At 37.1% G+C, this 21,331-nt stretch overlaps 1 protein-coding gene across 7 annotated transcripts in view; it reads right to left on the reverse strand.

Moving 5' to 3' along the window:
* GORAB (golgin, RAB6 interacting) overlaps nt 1–7,134 on the reverse strand; it is a 72,676-nt gene extending 65,542 nt beyond the window's left edge. For all 7 annotated transcript variants that reach the window (XR_014244827.1, XM_082392717.1, XM_082392715.1 and 4 more), the window contains exon 1: nt 6,781–7,134. Coding sequence is in view for 6 of the 7 variants with exons in the window: in XM_082392717.1 (XP_082248843.1) it covers nt 6,781–7,072 (292 nt within the window). In the remaining variant the exon portion in view is untranslated. The remainder of the gene's footprint in view (nt 1–6,780) is intronic.
* Between the last annotated feature and the right edge of the window lie 14,197 nt (nt 7,135–21,331).

Below are 21,331 nucleotides of genomic sequence, written 5' to 3' on the forward strand. Positions count from 1 at the left end.
TCACCAAAGAAGATATACATACAGCAAATATGCATATGAAAAGATTCCAAATCACATGCCATCAGGGAAATGCAAATTAAAACAAGATACCACTACACAACTATTAGAATGGCCAAAAATCTGTAAAACGGACAACACCAAATGCTGGTGAGGCTGTGCAGCAACCAGAACTCTTTCGTTGTTGGTGGGAATGCAAAATGGTAGTCACTTTGGAAGACAGTTTGGTGTTTTCTCACAAAACTAAACATACTCTTACCATACGATATAGCAATCGTGCTCACTGGTATTTTAAAGGCAATAAAAACTCACGTCCACACGAAAACCTGAGCACGGATGTTTATAGAAACTTTACTCATAATTGCCAAAACCTCAAAGCAACCAAGATGTCCTTCAGTAGGTGAATGGATAAACTGTGGTACACACAGACAATGGAATATTATTCAATGCTAAAAATAAAAGAAATAAGCTGTCAAGCCACATAGAGCATGGAGGAACCTTAACTGCATACTACTAAGTGAGAGAAAACAATCTGAAAAGGCTATATACTGTATGATTTCAACTATATGACGTTCTGGAAAAGGCAAAACTATGGAAACAGTAAAAAGATCAGTGACTGCTAAGGATTGAGGAGAGAAGGGATGAATAGGCAGAGAAAAGAGGATGTTTAGGGCAGTGAAAATACTCTGTATACTATAACAGATACATGACATTATGCATTTGTCCAAACCCATAGCATGTACAACACCAAGAGTGAACCCTAATGTAAACTATAGACTTGGGTGATAATGATGGGTCAATGTAGGTTATAACCAATGTGCCACTCTGGTGGAAGATGTTGATAATGGGGGTGGCTATGTACGTGTGGGGGCAGGGAGTATATGGGAAACCTCTGTATCTTCCTCATAATTTTGCCATGAACCTAAAATTGCTCTTAAAAAAAATTAGGTTTTTAGGAAGAACTGGAAAGAAAAGGAACATACTGTTTTACATACTTATATCGGGAGCTGCAATTATCCAGAAGACTGTGGTAAACTGGGAGCACAAGTACAGTTTAAAGGGGGCAATCCATAGCCACCTCTAGCCATTAAAAATGGCAGCTGTCACTAAAAAATTTAGGTCAGTGTTATCAGACATTTTGATTTTTCACCAGAAAAATTCAGATTTTTATGTAAAATATAGGGAATTGCATCAATCAAGAAAATCTAGGTTATGCTGTAGAGGCAAAGAACCCTGGAATCTTTGTGGTTTCAAACAACAAAGGTTTATTTCTCATTAATGCCACGTGCCAACTGAAGGCCAGCAGCAGCTTTCTGCTGATCAGTCTCTTAGGGCTCCAGGCTGACTGCACAGCCATTTAGTGTTGCTAGCTCCCATGGCAGGTGAGAAGAGAGCTCAGGAAGGTCCTGGTTCAGCAATTAATTGCTCTGACCCAGTAGTGACATAACACTTCTGCTCACAATTCAATGCTGAACTAGCACTTGGTCTGATCCAAAAACAAGGGCAATAGGAATATACTGGGAAGAGAAGTGAACTAGAAGTATTTTCACCACTATTAATTTAAAAAGAAATTTAAAGATTAGATAATCCAAAAAAGGAAAATTAAAATGAAAAGACAAACACATATCTGGGTTAAATCAATCCAAGAGGGTGAGTCTGTGAACTTTGTTCTATATCCTTTAAGCTCTACTTTCTCCTACCAAGACAACCATCATTTGAATCATGTGTTGATCATTCCTTTCCTTTGCTTTTTATGTCATACTGCATCTACAAATATTTCTTCAAAATTTTAGTTTGTTTTAACTTTATATAAAGGGTGTCATGGTGGATGTAATCTTCTATAACTTAATATGATATTGCCAATATTCATCCATATTGTTCATGTTGCTTCAGCCATTCAATTTTAATGCTGTATAATATTCTATTGTATTAATAAACCAGAGTCTATTCATCTTCTTCCTTTGATGGACATTTAGATTGGATCCAGGTTTTTGCTTTGGTGAATATTGCTGTTATGTCTCCTCTTGTATAGGTACAAGAATTTACCTTGGATACCATCTAAGAACTGTTGTGTCATAAAGTATAACTTTAGGAGAAACGTCAAATTGCTTTCCAAAGTGCATTCTCTCTGGCAATGTATAAGTTCCTGTGGATGCAGTTTCTCTTCAATATACAATAGTATCAGACTTTGATTTTTGTCAGTCAAATGGGTATGAAGTAGTGTCTCACTGTGGTCCTGATTTGCAATTCTGTTTGTTGATGGTGATAAGCATCTCTTCATATTTCCTTTTATAAGAAATATATATTCATATCTTTTGTTGATTTTTCTTTTGGCTTGTTTGTATTCTTCATATGTCAGCAGTAATTGGAAAACATAATTAAAGAGAAGATATTTCAATACTAGAAAGTATCAAGTATCTAGGAACAAATCTAGCAAGAGGGTGTTCAAAACTTCTACAGGAAAAATTCTAAAATTTTATTAGAAGATATTAAAGAAGACCTAAATAAATGAAGACACATACTGGGTTAGTGGTAGTGTTCACAATGTGAAAATGTGAAATCTCCCCAAATTGATCTAAAGACTCAATGCAATGCCAATAAACATTTCAACTCTCAGTTTTCATGGGTTTTCCATGAAATTTGGTAAAATCACAAAATTTTTATATGAAGGGGTAAAAGCTCAAGAATAGCAAGGAAACTTCCAAAGAAAAAGAACAAGGGGACTAGACTACTAGCTATCAGGAATATTGCAAAACTTTAAAACACTGTGGTATTGGTGCAGGAATAGATAAAACGACCAATGGATTAGAATAAAGAACAGAGAAACAAGCTCATACATGTTTGAAGCACTGGTATACAACAGAGGTAGCATAGCAGATCAACAACAAAAGGTGGGATCTCTTCAATAAATGGACCCGGGGGAAAAATGGTTATCTATATGGAAAAGATGAAATCAGATCTATCCCTCATACCATATAAAAACAAACAAAACACTCACCAAATGGATTAAGGACTTAACTGTCAAATCAACACTTTAAAACACATCAGAAACACATTTCTTTATGCAATGTTTTGAATCTGTTACAGCTTATAATAAAAACGATTTTTAAAAACTCTTAATTGAAAATAGGGATTAATATCTTTTTTTTTTTTTTTAAGTTTTTTTAATTTATTATTTATTTATTATTTTTATTTTTGGCTGTGTTGGGTCTTCGTTTCTGTGCGAGGGCTTTCTCCAGTTGCGGCGAGTGGGGGCCACTCTTCATCGCGGTGCGCGGGCCTGTCACTATCGCGGCCTCTCTTGTTGCGGAGCAGAGGCTCCAGACGCTCAGGCTCAGTAGTTGTGGCTCACGGGCCCAGTTGCTCCGCGGCATGTGGGATCTTCCCAGACCAGGGCTCGAACCCGTGTCCCCTGCATTGGCAGGCAGATTCTCAACCACTGCGCCACCAGGGAAGCCCAAGGGATTAATATCTTTTAGAACCTTATAGTAGGGTGCTAATTTCTTAAAACACAGAAAATGTTGACTATAAAAGAAGAACTAACAAATTTGTCCATATTAAAATTACTTTCTTCATTAAAAGATAAAAGTTAAAAGATAAATTACATACTGTGAGAAGATATTCATAATATAACTAGCAAAGAACTAGTATCAAGAAAAAAGAACTCAGGACTTCCTCTGGGACACAGTGGTTAAGAATCTGCCTGCCAATGCAGGGGACATAGGTTCGATCCCTGGTCCAGGAAGATCGCACATGCCATGGAACAACTAAGCGAGTGTGCCACAACTACTGAGCCTGTTCTCCACAACTAGAGAGCTGCATGCCACACTACTGAGCCCACATGCTGCAACTACTGAATCCTGCGTGCCTAGAGCCCATGCTCCACAACAAGAGAAGCCACCACAATGAGAAGCTCATGCACCGCGATGAAGAGTAGGCCCCGCCTGCCACAACTAGAGGAAGCCCGAACGCAGCAACGAAGACCCGATGCAGCCAAAACTAAATAAAATTTAAAAAAAAAAGAATAAAGAACTCATATTTTCTTTAACTAGAAATTGACAGCACTATTTATGTACAATTTTTTTCATTATGAAATAAACTATACATTAAATAATATGTCTCTGTTACATATACACATCCAACTTGATGAATTATAAAAACTCATGACACAGTTTAATAAAACATGACTACAGGAGACATAACTGATGTTCAAGGATTGACACATTACCCCTCTTTTGGAACACACAAGATAATTTTACTTCCTGTCCTCCAAGTCATATGACTTACTTTTGCTAAATGAAACATAAGTAGGAGTGACACCTGTCATTTAGTGGTGGAAGCATTTAATTGCCAATGCTCAATTCTCAGTCTTCTCCTGCCATGGTGAACTCCTATGACAATACCAAATCATGGTGTGTAGTGACCATGTCAACCCATGGAAGACATGAAACTAGAGTGAAAAAGAGATCTCTATTATTTCAAACAACTGATACTTTAGGGATATGTTACAGCAGCTTAACTTGGCTGAACCTGATTTCATAATTATCAGTACTTCTGAAAGTGTATTTGCCCCTTCTTGTTCATATTCCCTTGCCTTCCCACCACCCTGAATTTTGTGTTTCATTCCTTTGATTTTCTTTATATATTTCCTATATTCCTAAAAGAATATACCTGCTTTGTATGATTTTGAACTTCTATAAATGGTATCAGACTGTATATATTCTTCTGCAATTTGTTCTTTTCAGATGTTAAGTTTATGAAATTTATACATGTTAATACATGTGACTATAGTTCATATATTCCCACTAGCTGTATAGTAGCTCAGTGGATGATTATACCACTATTTATTTATCCACTCCCTTGTTAATGAACACTTGGGTTGTTTCCAGCTTTTTAATATTATAAACAATATAAACAAGATTATTAAGAACTTTTTGACTTTCCCAAATGCCCATATGGGTTTCTCTAGGGTAGTGTTGTATTTATTTTTGCTGGCAACCAACCCCATCTTCATAGATCATTTAAATATATTTTTAAGGCTGGAGAACAGCTGGAAGGAGCCTTAAAAATTAAAGACTCAGCTGTTTTAGTTTTATAAATAAGAACTCCAAGACAAAAAGATTTAGAGGCAGAGCTGGGAGATCTTCTATATACCAATCACTGTGTTTGGCTATGAGTATACAAAGATGTTGAGATGTTTTCTTAAGGTGGTCAAAGACTAGTGAGTTGCGTCTATGCTCTAACCTCTCACTGAAATGACAGGTCTTTAAATTAAGGTCCTTCCACCCCCTCTCTATGCCAAATTACAAAGCTATTTAGAAACATACTTCCACATAATGAATCTAATGTTTAATTTAGACTTCTACATTAAGTCTTCTTTCCCCTGGCAAACTCACCTCTGCTAACACATAATCTCTGTGAAATTTTGCCAAGCTCCACCCAACCACCAGCACAGTAAAGTTCCTGCTAATTCTGTAGCAAACTCTTGTACAACATCTACTATCACATTCTATCATAGTTCGTCTCTTCATTAGACTATAAGCTCTTTGAAGGCAGGGATGACGCTTTGTTCATATCAGCATCCCTAATGCAGAAGCTGATACCCATAACTTCTGGTCAGACCAGAGCAGGGGTACTAGTACTCCATACATCTGAACATGGGAATGTCAGTTAATTACAAAGTGTAGTGTAACTTTTATGATATAGTTTTTAAAGGCCTCTGGACCAGTCAAAATTTCCTCGATCTACATAATCTACACTGGCCTTACGTTACAAATTTACTTCCTTTTCCACTTGTCAGCCCTAGATTATTTTCACAACCATGCTAAAAATGCACAGGCTTACCTGAGAAAACATCCAATTTTCTCACATACTCTAATTAAAGGTATGGCAGAGCTAATTTAATTTTCTCCCAGAATGTGTAAGTTATGGCACCAAGAATGGTGTAAGCTCACAGAAGTGGTGTGCATTACCAGGATCACCATACAGAACTTTACGAAATTTCAACCACAAAGCACAGTTTATATCACCAAGAGTTTCTCACAAAGTATCAGCAAACTTAATTTCTTCATTAAAAGATAACAAAATAGTACAAGTCCATTCAATGATTACGTTAAAAAGCTGGAGAAGGAAGCACAAAATTTTAGCTTACACTAAAGTCAGTAGATATGGATGGATGGATGGACAGAGGCGTAGATAGGTAGCTAGATATTTCACATCTAACTTCTCAAAGACCCTTTTGGTTTGCTGACTCTCAAGAGTTGGAAAGAACTGCAAAAATCACCTGGCAAGTAAAAGCAAGACTCCAGATGTCTTATGAAAAGCACCAACTTTTTGCATTTATTCAGACTCCTGTGCTCCTTTTTCCCAATCATTGCCTGCTTCTATAAATTCATCACAAATTTAATATGGTGTGTGCCCCTTCTCCTTCCTTTACTCAGACCCCAACCCTCCAACCACCGATCTATGCAGCAATCCTCCTAATAGGTCACTTCCACTCCCAAGTCCCCTTCCTTTCACCGGAAAAAGTCAAATCCTTGAAATAAATACTTGAAGTCTCTTTTCTAAAAGTAGACCCCAGTCCTCTGTGCCCGCCCCCCTCCCCCAGGCGTGGCTCCAAGTACATCCATTTCTGGCGCCCTCTCAATCCACTCCTCCCACTTATAGCTCCTTCCCCTAACACAGATAACCCTTTTCCCCGCCCCCTTCCCCTCAAAAACTGCAGCCCCGCCCCTTCCCCTTAACAGACCCAAGAATTAAATCTGTGCAGACCCGTCCCTTTACCTTTAGTCTGCTTTAATCGCCTCAGCTCCTCCTCAGAGAAGCCGGCCCAACCCTGCGCCATCCGCCTCGACTTGCCAGCACGCCTAGAACGCCCAAACCTCAGAGCCCCAATTGCCAACACAGCTACCCAGGCACATCCGGGTTCTTCCCCTGCCGCGGCTGACCAACCAATCAGCGCATCGAGCTCTGGACGCAAGGCCCCCTCTCCCCTGCAGCAGGACCCGGCTCTCTTCGAGGCTCTCTCCGTCAGTGCCGGACAAACTGCATGAAGAAATCGTGGCCTCGCAGACATTCATTTCCCCTGACCTGGCTGCTCTTTCTCCCTGTCTCCTATGCTTGTTGGGTTATCGCTTCAAGAGGTAAAGGGGGAAATAGCGATGGAAATAAAGGTGGAGATAAACAGGCAGTGAGGAAGTGACTACGAGTCGGTGGCGGAAAAGGGAGGACAGAGCTGCTTCTTGGCGCCCTCTGAATTTATTGGGGCGGAGCACTCTACGTGTTGGTGGTGGAGGGTTTCGCTGCGTGGCTTGTAGAGGCTTCTTTCAAAACTGCACTGAAATCATCCCGCAAGTTGACTCAAGAATGTTCAGATTTAGGCTTTTAATTATAAAGAATCATTTCAGAGGACTGGGGTATAATAGTGGAAAGGGAACAGACACGTGTAACAGCGTAGCCAGGTCTCCCTCAGGCTGTAGCGACTCCTAGATTTCTGTGGATTGGGACTTGGTTCTTCGATTTTGAGAAAGATTCTCGCTAATCTGTAACCTTTCTCCTAAGGGATGTCTAAATTCCTCCTCTTAAAAATGATCTGTCCTCTGTTTTTATGTTCAGAGAAGGCAATGTAAAAACGTCGGCGCTGGGGGATGGGAAAACACTTCCTAGGCTTCTCCCGCCTGGAGTCCTGATTTCAATGTTCTGGTACTACCTTGAACACGTTACCACTCTGGGCTTCCATTTTCTCATTTTAAGCAAGATTTTGGAGATTAAAAGATGCAAACGTTGTCAAAGTACATATAGATCAAGATGATTTAAATGAGACCACTTAATTTTTCGTGTTTCTCTTTTCACTGTTTTGCATTTTTAAAACCAGTTATTTTGGCTTACATTTAGAAATCACATGTGTGGCTTTTGGTTTTAGTGTGTCAATACTTTTAAACAAATTAAAATAAAGGAGTAGACTAAAAATAAAATAGTACACTAAGAAAAGAGTTGGAATGAATATTTCAAGCTTAAATAGGTGATTAGAAGGTGAAGGGTGTTTGGAATTTTCTTTGTAACCTTTAAGCTTTTAAACTTAAAAGCGATTTCTTAAATTTAGGTGTGCACAAACTCTTCATTTTAAATGTGGACTCATTTTTCCTAACATTAAAAAAAAATGCTATCCAAAAGGATTGGAGGAGCCAGATTCATCCAGTTTTTGAAGCTAGACTAAATACGTTAAAGTATACAGATAATCTAGCTTCAAAATAGTAGATGAGGATCGGTACATTCTGGTAGTTAATTCAGTTTGCCATTTACAGGCCTCAGCTACCTAGTTCCATCTAATAAAAATGAACCACCTTGTATGCCCCATGTTAAATTTTATACATAAACTTTCTTTAGCTCACTTTGGGTAGATTTCAAGAATTATCAGTAATCTTAATAGAGATGGAAATTAAGGTATTTTAAAAAGTTTTGCATTAACCCTGAATGAGAACCAAGCATGAGCAAGATTATGGTAAAAGACAACATCTGTATAAAGTTATAATTTCCAATTTGCAAGCTTCTAAATCTACTGTTTGTTGTTTCTGTTAGCTCTCCCTCATGGTGACTGGTTTCTTCAAATAATGTATATTTTATTGGGAGTTTATCTTCAAAAAAGTTCTGTGAGAGTCCTTTATATCTTGGATTGAGAGACTACAGATTGGTTTTGCTGGTCCCTAGAAGTTTCATTTGCTTTAAACCAGATTTAAGGTAATTTTTTAAACTTGTAATATAAATTTAGATCTCACCGCCATGTATGATACAGGCCTCAAGTAGAGATAACAGTCTTCCTTACTGCTTTTACAAAGCAGTAGGCTGAGTTTTTTCTAATCCTCTGTTACCATGTGGACCATCCTTTCCACACTCTGAACTTTATTTCGGTGATCTTGTCTTCAAATGTGTTTAGGAATCAAATCCCCAGCACACATTCAGGTAGAGTACCCCTTGGATTTGCTTTCTACATCTCTTTTTGCTTTCTTTTAAGTTCTGTGATGTATTTTTTCTTTTAAATAAAAACATGTTGTGTAGTATACAGCATTTTTGTGTTTGTAGCAAAAGGGGACCATCTGTGACAACTTAGACTATTATATTGGCTCCAGTTGATTCTCCAACAGAGAAGCTAGAGTAATTTTTTAGAAAAGAAAAATCTAATGTCTATAGCCTGCTTAAAACTGTAAAACAGCTTCCCGTTGCCTTTTGAATAAAATCCCAGTTCCTACATGAGCCTGCATGATCTATCTGATCCCTGCCTACCTCTTACATGACCATTGTGCTGTCTTTCCCTTTATTCCACATTCCCTACACTCCAGCCAGGTTGGCTTTCTTTGGAGTTTTAGAACATGCCAGTCTCTCCTGCCATCCCCTACTGCCCTACCCAAGGCGTTCCCAAATCCTGTTCCATTTGGCTGTAATGATCTTTACCTTATCTGGCTGGCTCTGCTTCAGGTTTTGACCTGAATGTCCACTTAGACTTCAGTGACTACCCTATTCTATCCAAATAGCACCCCAGTTTTTTCCCTACATTTCTGTGTTCTTTATTATTTTCATTTAGCACTAATTACAACTCCTAAATTATTTGCATTTGTTTATTTTCTATTTCCCTTTACTAGTTAATATCTCCACGAGATCAGGCGATGCATCTTTTATTTACTCAGTGTAAAACAGTGTTTGACACCTACTGAGCACTCACATAAATATTGAAAGAAGAAACCTTTCAAAGTTAAGTATTGAATTGAAACATTTCCACATCTTATATATTCTGAGATTCCTTTCCAGTATGAGTTTCTATGAACCCCATTTGTTACTTATTGCTAGTTGCAGCCATGGCCTCATGGTTTAGTAAATAAAAAACATTAAAAATAGGCTGAAAAGGGACTTACCTGGTGGCACAGTGGTTAAGAATCTGCCTGCCAATGCAGGGGACATGGGTTTGATCCCTGATCCAGGAAGATCCCACATGCTGTGGAGCAACTAAGCCCATGCACCACAACTACTGAGCCTGCGTTCTAGAGCCCGTGAGCCACAACTACTGAAGCCAATGCACCTAGAGCCCATGCTCCACCACCACAATGAGAAGCCTGTGCACTACAACGAAGAGTAGCCTCCGCTCACAACAGCTAGAGAAAGCCTGCACGCAGCAACAAAGACCCAATGCAGCCAAAAATAAATAAATAAAATATAAATAAATTTATTTTAAAAATAGGCTGAAAAGAATCAAGATGCCATTTTATTTCTTTATAAGGCCTTTAAAATAGCATTTCAGCAGTATCCCATAATTTTCAATGTATGTCTTGCATATCTATCAGATTTATCTGTAAGTAATAAATAACATGATGCTATTGTAAATAGCAATTTTATTCAATTTTTAATATTTTGTGTCTACTATATAGAAGTAAAATCAATTTTTGTTGATCAACCATGATAAACACACTTAATAGTTTTTTTTTTTTAATTTTTAATTTATTTGTTTCTATTTTTGGCTGTGTTGTGTCTTTGTTTCTGTGTGCGGGCTTTCTCTAGTTGCGGTGAATGGGGGCTACTCTTCCTTGCGGTGCGCGGGCTTCTCATTGTCATGGCTTCTCTTGTTACGGTGCATGGGCTCTAGGCACGCGGTCTTCAGTAGTTGTGCATGGGCTTAGTTGCTCTGCAGCATTTGGGATCTTCCCAGACCAGGGCTCGAACCCGTGTTCCCTGCGTTGGTAGGCGGATTCTTAACCACTGCGCCATCAGGGAAGCCCAACACACTTAATAGTTGTAGCAGCATTTTTAAAAGTGGATTTCATTGGATTTTCTACCTGGATGATCATGTCTGCAAACGACAGTTTTACTTCTTTCTTTCTTCTAATCTGAATGCCTTTTTTTCTTTTCTTGCCTTATTGCACTGGCTAGACCCACCAGTATAATGTTGAATAGAAAAATGAGATTGTGTATCTTTTCTTGTTTCTGATCTCAGGGGAAAAGCATAAAGTCTTTCACCATTAAGTGTAGTGCTAGCTTTACGTTTTTTTGGTAGATGTCCTTTATTAGGTTGATGAGATTCCTTTCTATTCCTAGTTTTCTAAGAGTTTTTATCAGAAATGGATAACGGATTTTCTTGCATGCGTTTTCTGGGTCTATTGACATGATAATATGATTTTTCTTTATTAGATTCTTAATATGGTGAATTGCATTGATCAGTTGGCCAATGTTACACCAATCTTGCATCCTGGGATAAACTCTACTTAGACGTAGTATAGTATATTATGCTTTTTGTATATTGGATTTGATTGGCTAAAATTTTGTTAAAATTTTTGCATATGTTCATGAGAGATACAGGTCTAAAGTTTAATTTTGTGTAATGTTTCCCTTGTTTTGGGGTCAGGGTAATACTGGTTTCACCAAATGAGAAATGTTTTCTTCTCTTTGATTTTCTGAAAGACTTGTGTAGCATTGGTATTAATTCTTCCTTATATACTTGGTAGAATTTACCAGTGAAGCCATCTGAATTTTCCTTTGTGAGAAACTTTTTAACTACAAATTGAATTTCTTTGATAGATAAAGGCCTACTTAGATTATTTATTCTTGAGTGATTTTGGTAGTTTTTCTTTCAAGATATTTCTTTGTTTCATCTAAGTTGTTGAAAGTATTGGCATAAAATTGTTCATAATGTTCTTATTGTTCAGGAAAGGGTTAGCTCAGAGGGTTTGTGATGTTCAAACTCTGCACATTCCAAAGAAATAACTGGCCCTTGACTGACTCCTGGGAGAAAACCTCTAAGCATCCTTCATGATAAGGTTGTCTTTATATGCCTAGGGTCTTTGTGCTTGTCAGATAGTTTATTCTAACAATGTGACTTATGGTGAATGCCTATTTTTGTTTACCTGGATTTCTGGGCCATACTTTATCAGTTTGATCTCTGGAGGGGCTGGAGACTGGATAGCTAAAGTCAGTGATGTTGGTGTTCCATGCCTGCATGACTTGACTCCCAATAAGAACCCTAGACAACAAGGTTTACATGAGCTTCCCTGGTTGGCAATACTTCATATGTGTTGTCACACATCATTGATGGGAGGATTAAGACCTGTCCATACAACTACATTGGGAGAGGACAACTAGAAGTTTATATCTGATTTCTTCTGGGCTCCTCTCTGTGTGTTTTGCCTTTTCTGATTTTAATATGTATCTGTTCACTGTAATAAATGCAGTTGTAAGTATAACAGTTTTTCTGAGTTCTTGGAGTCTTTCTAGTGCTAATCATCAAAACTTAGGGTGGTATGGGGGCCCCCGACACTTATTATCCTTTTAATATCTGTAGATTTTGCAGTGTTATCACTTCTCTAATTCCTGATATTGGTAATTTGTATCTTGTCTCTTTTTATCTGATCACTCTCCTAAGAGGTTTATCAATTCTATTTTCTCAATCAGCTTTTGGTGTTACTGAATTTCTCTATTGTTTATTAGTTTTCCACTTTGTTGATTTCTGCTCTAATCTTTACAGTTTTATTTCTTCTGCTTACTTCAGGTTTCATTTGCTCTTCTTTTCCTAGTTTCTTAAGGTAGAAATTGAGGTTGTTGATTTAAAACTTTTCTCTTTTCAAAATAGGTGTTTAGTGCAATAAATTTTCTCCTAAGTACTGCTTTGGCAGAATCCCATGAATTTTGATGTGCTGTGTTTTTTCATTCAATTCTAATTTCTCTTTTGATTTTATCTTTGAGTCATTGATTAAAATTCTGTTGTTTAGTTTTAAATATCAATATTTTGAGATTTCTAGAGTCCTCTCTTACTACTGATTCCTAGTTTACTTTCACTGTGATCAGGTAAGTAGTATATATAGTTTGAGTCCTTTTATATTTATTGAGATCTGTTTTATGCCCCACAATGTAGTCTCTCTTGGAAAATATTCTGTGTGCAAATGAAAGGAACATGTATTCTGTTGTTGTTGGATAGAGTGTTCTATTAGTGCCAATCAGGTCAATTTTGTTTGATTGTGGTTTTTAAGTCCCCCATATTATTACTGGTTTTCTGTCTACTTATTCTATTTATTGAGAGATGAGAAATGAAATCTCCTACTATAACTGTGGATTTGTCCATTTCTTCTTGCTGTTCTCTCAGTATTGCGTTAGTGTCTTGAAGCCCTATTATTAGGTGCATGAACATTTAGGATTGTATGTCTTCTTGATTATTAGACCCACTTATAAAATTTGTCCTCCTTTTGCCTGATAATATTTGTCTTAAATCTATTTAGTCTGATACTAATATGCCACTCTAGTTTTCTTTTGAATAATGTTAGGATGGTATATCTTTTTTTTTTTCTTTTAACATACTTGTACCTTTCGTTTAGGCAGCATTGGTCTTGCTTTTGTATCCAATATAGCAGCCTCTGCCTTTTAATTAGTGTGTTTATACCATTTATATTTAATGTGATTATTATGTTTAGGTCTTAAACCTCTAAGCTAAACCTTAAACCTTAAACCAAAATATTCCAGTCTTCGATTTCTCTTTGTCTTTGTTGTTTGTTCCCCTTCCCCATCTTCTTCTTCATTAAATTTTTTAAATGATTCTATTTCCTTTGGTAACTTATTAGCTATAACTCTGTTTTATTATTTCAGTGGTTGCTTTAGAATGATAGTATACAGCTTTAACTTATCACAGTTGACATTCACATAATATTATAACACTTCACATATAAGAAACTTACAAATATATATTCTACTTCTCTTCTGCCCTTTATGTTATTATTTTCATGCATTTAACTTATACATGTTATAAACCTCACAATATATTGTTATTATTTTTGTTTAAACAATTATTTCTTTAAAAGATTTAAATAAAAATGTCTTATATATTTACTTATATAGATACAGATTTCTGTGCTCTTCATTCCTGTGTGCAGATCCATATTTTCATCAGGTATAATTTTCCTTCTGCCTAAAAGGCTTAACATTTCTTCTAGTACTGTTAAGGTCTACTGTTGATGAATTCTTTCAGCTTTTATATATGTAAAAAAGTCTTTATTTTGCCTTTGGTTTTTTTGTTTTTGTTTTTTGTACTTGAATATACAAAAAAGTTTTATTCAAATCAGGCAAAATACTGGGAACGATCCCAATGTCTATTGCTTAATAACTGGATAAACAAATTGTGTTTTACTCATGTGATGGAATACTATTCAGTAATAAACAGGAATAGACTACTATTATTTCTTCAAATATATTTTCTGTCCTCCCTGCTCTCTTCTTTTGGGGCTTCCATTACACATTTGTTAGCCACTTGAAGTTTTCCTGCAGTTCACTGATGCTCTTTTTATTTTTTAACATGGTTTTTTTTTCCCTCTTTTTGCTTCATTTTGTATAGTTTCTATTGTTTTGTCTTCAAATTCGCAAATATTTTATCCAACGTCTAACCTTCTACTAATCCCATCAAGTGTATTTTTTCAACACAGACATTGCAGTTTCTTTCTATAGATGTTCTGTTTGGATCTTTTTATATCTTTGGTATATCTCCTTAACTTTCTGAACATATGGAATACAGTAGTGATAAATATTAGTGTCACTGTCTGATGATTTTAACATCTGTGTTAGTTCTGGGTCAGTTTTAATAGATTAATTATTTTCTTCAATATGATTCATATTTTCTGGCTTCTTTGCATGCCTGGTAAACTTTGATTTGATTCAAGATGTGAATTTTATCATGTTGGGTGTTAGCTATTTTTGTTTTCCTATAAATATTTTTGAGCTTTGTTTTGAGATGCAGTTAAGTTACTTGGAGATAGTTTTATCTTTTTGAGAATTGTAACTTTTAAAATTTGTTAGACATGACCAGAGAAATGTTTACTCAAGACTAATTATTTCCTACTACTGAAGCAAGAATCTGTTGAGTACTCTACCAAACGCTCTGTGAATTATGAGGTTTTCCAGTCTGACTGGTGGCAATAGCCCCTATTCCTGGTCCTGTGTGGGTGCTGTGTACTGTATTCTCTGGTGCTTTTGGATAGTTCTTTCCCTGGCCTCACGCAGTTTCCACACATGCATGTGCTGATCACTATTCTGCTGCATATTTGAGGGTACCCTCTGCTGATCTCCATTATTCCTTTCCTGTGCAGCTCTTTCCTTTCTGGTACTCTGTCTTGCAAATCCTGACCCCCTTGTTCTCCTGGTACTCTGAACTTCATCTCCTCAACCTAGGGATTCCAGCAGGCTTTGCCTGGATTCTCCCCTCTCCCCCACCCCATTTGGTGGCCTAGGAACTCTCTCAAGGCATTAAATTGGGGCAATCATAGGGCTTGCTTCGTTTGTTTCCCATGTCTCAGGGATAACTATTCTCCATTGCCTATGTCTTGAAAATCATTGTTTCATATATTCTATTTGCTTGTTTGTTTGTGGTTGTTTTAGGAGGGAACATAAATTCAATCCCTCTTACTCCATTTTGGTCAACAGTGCAAGTCCCAGCACTGTTTTAGGTGCTTTACATATATTAACTAAGCCTTTCATCACTGTGGAATTCTTTCAGCTGATATTCCCGTTGTGTAGATGAGGAAACTGAGGCACCAAAAGACTGTGAGTTGCCCAAACTTGCATAGCTTGTTAGTAATAGAGCTAAGACTCAAACTCAGGCAGTATGACTCCAGAATCTATTATCTTACCTACCTGCCATTCTGATTTTGTAGTATTCCTCAGTTTATAAAGAACTGTGGCATACATCTCATTAAATTCTTATATAGCTGAGTTCTTAATCCCATGTTATTTGCATTTTCAAAAGAGTATGCTTATTCATCCAGAAGAATCTTTAGTGAGTGAAATACCATGTGTCCTGACAAAGAGAAATGAGAAATATTTGTGAAGTGTAGCAGAAGCACTTTTTAGTCATTAACTCTCCCAATTTCACTCAACCTTGGAATTTTCTGACTTGGTTTCCCTTAGCTGGTCTTGATTTTTGCCAACTTCTCTTACTTCATTCTTTAGACTGTTACAGATTGCCCCAAATTTTCCCTTTTTTTAACCTTTGTATTCATGGCATCAGGTACTAGGAAAGATGGTGGTTATTTGTAAGGAAGAGGCTTTTTAAAATGAAGTACTACAAGTAATTTAACAGTTTGCACTTTCCTTTGGGAAGCATTCAAAGCTCTTTCCATTAGCTTTTGAATTCTAATTTATTACTTTGTGTTTGAACTGTTGTCTGTCTCCAAGTGTATAACCATTAGACAGCTAGGAGAGGTATGTGGGAAAGTATTTCTGTTTATGGCTACATTACAAGTAACGTTACAAGTCACTTGAGATGGTGACTCAAAGAATGAATGGATGGATGGGTGAATCAGAATATGCTGGTGGCCAATTGGAGGAGCCAAAGGGAGACCGGAGGGCAAGAATATGCTGCAGACAGCATATTCACTATGAAGTGAATATCTAGCACAGAGACAATTGAGTCTTGACCACATGAGGTCCTGGCTTTGGGATGTCTATTCTATTTGCATTTGAATACAGTTGTTTTTTGATTTCAGAATTCCTCACACTTAAAATAAGAAATCATACTGAGTTTCTCTTTCCTTTTCCATATGCTGTCTTCACTGGAATATTTTAAATATGTTTCTCTATGAAGAGGCAATGCCTTTTCATTACACTGGTATTTCAAGCATATTTAAGAAATGAAAATACATTAAAAGCATTAACTAGAACTTCTGGGCAAAATAGGTCTCCTGTTTAGTCTTCAGTTTAATTACTGTGTTATTCTGCCAGCTTTCTCCAGAAATAATTGACTGAATGAAGTAATTTCCTTGGATATTTACAAACACTATGACTTGTAAAGGTCTGTGAAGTCCCATTTGGCTTGGAAGTGGGACTGAGGATGACCTGGCAGTGCACAACTGTTATTTTGGGCTTAGCATATTTTCATAGTCACCAACTCAGGAAGATAATAGGAAGCAAACAGAGGAAGGTCAAATGTTTGGCCTTTATACTCAGTCCTAGTTTTGTAATTTTAGCTATAAGTTTACTTAAAAAATGAGAGAGTGAAGCATTGATTTAGTCTAAGACACAGGTGGTTGGATAGTGATTTCTGCATGTGTGGTTGTTAGAATATCTTGTTAAATTATGAATAGTCTAGAAGAAATTTACAAAGCTTTGACTATCAATAGTCAAAGCTTAAACATTGGCTTATCCGTCATAGGATACATGAATCACCAAGGTCAGTCTGTTAATGTTATTGATTTACTATTCTGTAATAAGGTGTTTTTGTTTTGTATTAAATAATAAGATTTGATTTTGAAGGCATAATGTCAAACTAGAGAGCAGACAAGAGGAAGATTAGACTGGAAATTATTTTATCTGAAGCAGCCTACAGGAAATTCCAAAAGACAAGATAAATATAAATGAAGCTTTTAAAGAATTGAAGTGGAATGCCAAATTGCAGTACTGTGGGTTCAAGTTTAAAGATGTCAGTCCCTACTCAAGGAAAAAAAAATGATACAGAAATTTCAGATGGTCTTCAGAAGGAATTTCAACTGTGGTAATATTTACAATGTGATGATTTCAAAGTGGCTATTCGTGGTCTTAAAATATTGAGAAGTAGGGAGAGTAGAAGTAATACTATTGGGTAAGGTGTTTTAAAAAACAAAAAGAAAAACAAAAACAATAATAGAGGTGATGAATGTCCTAAGAGGAATTCTAAAAAGTGAAATGGTTGAAGCTGATGTTCTTATGGAGCGTACAGAGGGAATGAATCTACTTTTAGTTCTTATTTGGATCTACATTTTACCTGCACAGAAGGATGAATACCTCTCTCTCAAAGGTGACCTGAGAGTAATCTAAAGTGAATTTTAGTCTGTCATATCATGAGTAATTTAAGTTCAGCTATCTCAATCATACCTTACAAATTTGGTGACAAGCTATTGAGTCATTTTCATCTTAAATGGTAACAGCAGGTTTTGTAGGACATGAAGATTATACAGTTTTTTGGGGCCTCCTTAAGAAAAACATATTACAATATTATAAGTGCACACTTACTTTCAGGGACTTGGAAGCCTCAAGCAAGTGGAAGGCCCTCAGGCTTGAGCTGTAGTAGCCTCAGGTGGTCAATCTGCTTCTAGTAAACAAATTTAATTTATACAGGATAAAAAGATTCATGTAAGTGAAGTGTAACTAGAATATCAGTGTGGTGGAAAGAGGAGTGGATTGGGATTTAAGATTCGTTTTCTAGCTTAGGCCGATTCATACATTTCATTGTTTATTTACTGAGTGCAGCATTGTATTGGGTTGGCCAAAAAGTTTGTTCTGGTTTTTCCGAATGAGGCTACCAAAAACCCGAATGAACTTTTTGGCCAACCCAATAAATGGCATTATGGAAGTGGCTGTGCGTTCAAAGAACCTGTACTTCAGGAGTAAAGCATTCCATGCTCAATTTGAATTTGGGAAATAGTGTACACGCCACCCCTTTTAGTGAGACACAACGGACTTTAGCATATTAATGGCTCTGAGAGGTGCTACTGTTAGCAAACACATCGTGTACATACACACAAGGTGAAGCTTCGTTTATTCCAGTTTTTAGCTCTTTTCTTTTTTAGTATGTGTAACACCTAGTAACATCACCTGGAAGACATTTTGGGAAATACTGCTATGCGGAATTATCTCTTTCAGCCTCCTTAACTGTTACAGGTGTTCTTAGATTTTCCACTTTGGCCAAGTGGGAACTGTCATTCTTGAAGGACTCAACATTCCCAGCAGTGTATTTTAGGCAGACTTGCACACTTGGACTCAGTCAGCAGCTCTTATTAAATGGTACCACCCATCGAGCAGAGATTGGCAATGGGGTGTGAATAGGTGCTTAACAGGGGTGGAGGGACTGGCCTGTCACAGCCCAGGCTTGTTCTTCATGATTCCCAAGAAGACTTTCCTTTAAGCACCCTTCAGCCTTCTTAAGTGAGCTCTCTGCTTTGGTAGTTTTCCTTCTGTGCTTGTTTGTAGAAGTCATTACACTCAAGCGGAAATATCACCCAAGCAGCCTGTGCAGTGGTTCGGGGACCCAAACAAGAGGGAGATTCTGCTCCCTCTTCAGAGCATTTCTGAACGTAGAGGCCTGAAAGGAGGTCTTTTTGCCAAGAATGGTTTGGAATTCAAACTTAATGCCAGAGCCACCACACCTTTTTTAGGGTAATTACCACTTAACCAAACATTTCTGAGTTCCTTATAAATTGGTCCCCTCAGTCACTTAATCATTTTAGTAGCTCTTCTCTGAACTTAGTACAAGTTTTCCACAATTTTGGTAACAAGGTGCTCTGTAGGGAATGCAGAGTCCAGGTGCAGCAACCTTGCCAGGGCATTTGGTGTGGTGGGAGTGAGCAAGAGAAAGATGACAACCACCCAGTATCCCTTAGGATCTTATAAGTGTATGGCAGCTTTCCACCAAATGGAGTTGAGCTCACAGTAAATGCATAGGTGGGTAGACAAGAAATTGCCCTTTCCTCGATTCAGGGGGAAGAAAAGCCAGTGGCCTGCCAGCAGGTAATGTGTGTGTGAAGTCGAAGGAGTCCTTCACCTGAAATAACATTATAGCCAGACTTTACCATAAGAAATCTTTCTAAAGCAGAGGCTGAGAAGTTCTTAAAAGGAGTATTTTGAGGAAGGGCAGTGGCCTAACCTGAAAGTTATCATTGTTTTATAGTTTTTCAGAATGTATACCGTATTTGTATAAATAAGATCATTAAAATAATGTTCACTATTTTTTTCTCATTTTTTGATGGATCTGAAAGGAAATCTAATGAAACGTAGAAATCACTTGAAGTTGAGTGATTTCCTTAGGGTCAGGCAAATGAGTAAATGGGAGAGTCAGAATGATACCCCGAATATGTATGTCTTCAAGCCCTGTACTTTTCACTTAAGTCTAAACAAGCAAACCAAACAAAAACACTCCTATCCCCATATCCTATTTCTAACACTGATTCAGAGATAAAGACTTATTGGCAAGTCTTTTGGCCTTTTAATTTAGTTACTATATCTTTTGTGTCCATGTTTTTTAATCTTATGTCTTTAGTTCACTTTTTTTTTTTTTTTTTTTGATAACTCTCTTTTCTACCTAAAATGAAATTCCAAAGATATCAGCATCTGGTACTAAAGTAAAAGTAAGTTATTTCAAACTTTGTTGGGGTTCTGGGAGAGACCCTAACAAGGATTGTTAAGATTTAAATACAAAAGTCAATAATAAATTCCTGAAAAATATAGGGTACTCATTTCCTGATATTTGGGGCATTTAAACAAGTATTTAACACAGTCTGATTCTAGGGCTAATTAAACATACGAATAATGGGCCACCCTAAGAACTACATTAATGAGTTATTCATGCATGAAACTACATATCTTTGTGGCAACTAATGTTTGAACCATATTTAAAATGCAGAAGTATTGCTATAAAACAAAACTAGGCAAGGAGAACAATACCAGAAGGAGTATAATATTTAAAGACAGATATGCATATTATTGTAGCATTTTAAAAAATACTTTTTATAATCATGAGAGCATAAGATTTCAACTGAAATGTTATTATTTCCCACAACCTTGGAAGATTGCTTGCCATTAAGACTCTCAATTCACCATTGCTGATGTGAGGTCACATGCTATCAATATTGGAATTGGGCTTTTGTTCCAAGCTCCTTGCTCTACTGTGGATTTCTTTTTTTTTTTTAAATAAATTTATTAATTTATTAATTTTTTGGCTGCATTGGGTCTTCGTTGCTGTGCACGGGCTCTAGTTGTGGCAAGCGGGGGCTTGCGGAGCATGCAGCACGCGGGCTCAGTAGTTGTGGCTCGTGGGCTCTAGAGCACAGGCTCAGTAGTTGTTGCACATGGGCTTAGTTGCTCTGCGGCGTATGGGATCTTCCTAGACCAGGGCTCGAACCCCTGTCTCCTGCATTGGCAGGCGGATTCTTAACCACTGCACCACCAGGGAAGTCTCTACTGTGGATTTCTCCCTGATCATTGCAGGATGACTGTTTCATTAAGAAACCTATAATTAAGTGAGGAATTGGAGGGAATAGGATACTAATATTGCACCCAAAATTATTCTTCCCTTCTCTGGTCAGCCCTATCCATCTCTGGCGGCTAAATTCTAGAGATCTTTGAACACAGCTGGACTCTCAGGTAGTTTGGTCTTTGGAGACTGATATACCTAAAATAACTTTGAATAGTTAAATCTGACCACGTGTGAAATGGCAGTTGCCTTTTAATTTTAATGGAATATTTTAGAGCATTTTTATGGAAAAGCTCTTAAAGTTCTGTTTTTCACTACCTTAATGAAAGGGGGAAATATGTTGCTGTTGCTGTTACTTTTTATAATAAATTTAAAGCA

The sequence above is a fragment of the Balaenoptera borealis genome (assembly GCF_965194805.1).
Source record: "Balaenoptera borealis genome assembly, chromosome: 1".
Lineage (NCBI taxonomy): Eukaryota > Metazoa > Chordata > Mammalia > Artiodactyla > Balaenopteridae > Balaenoptera > Balaenoptera borealis.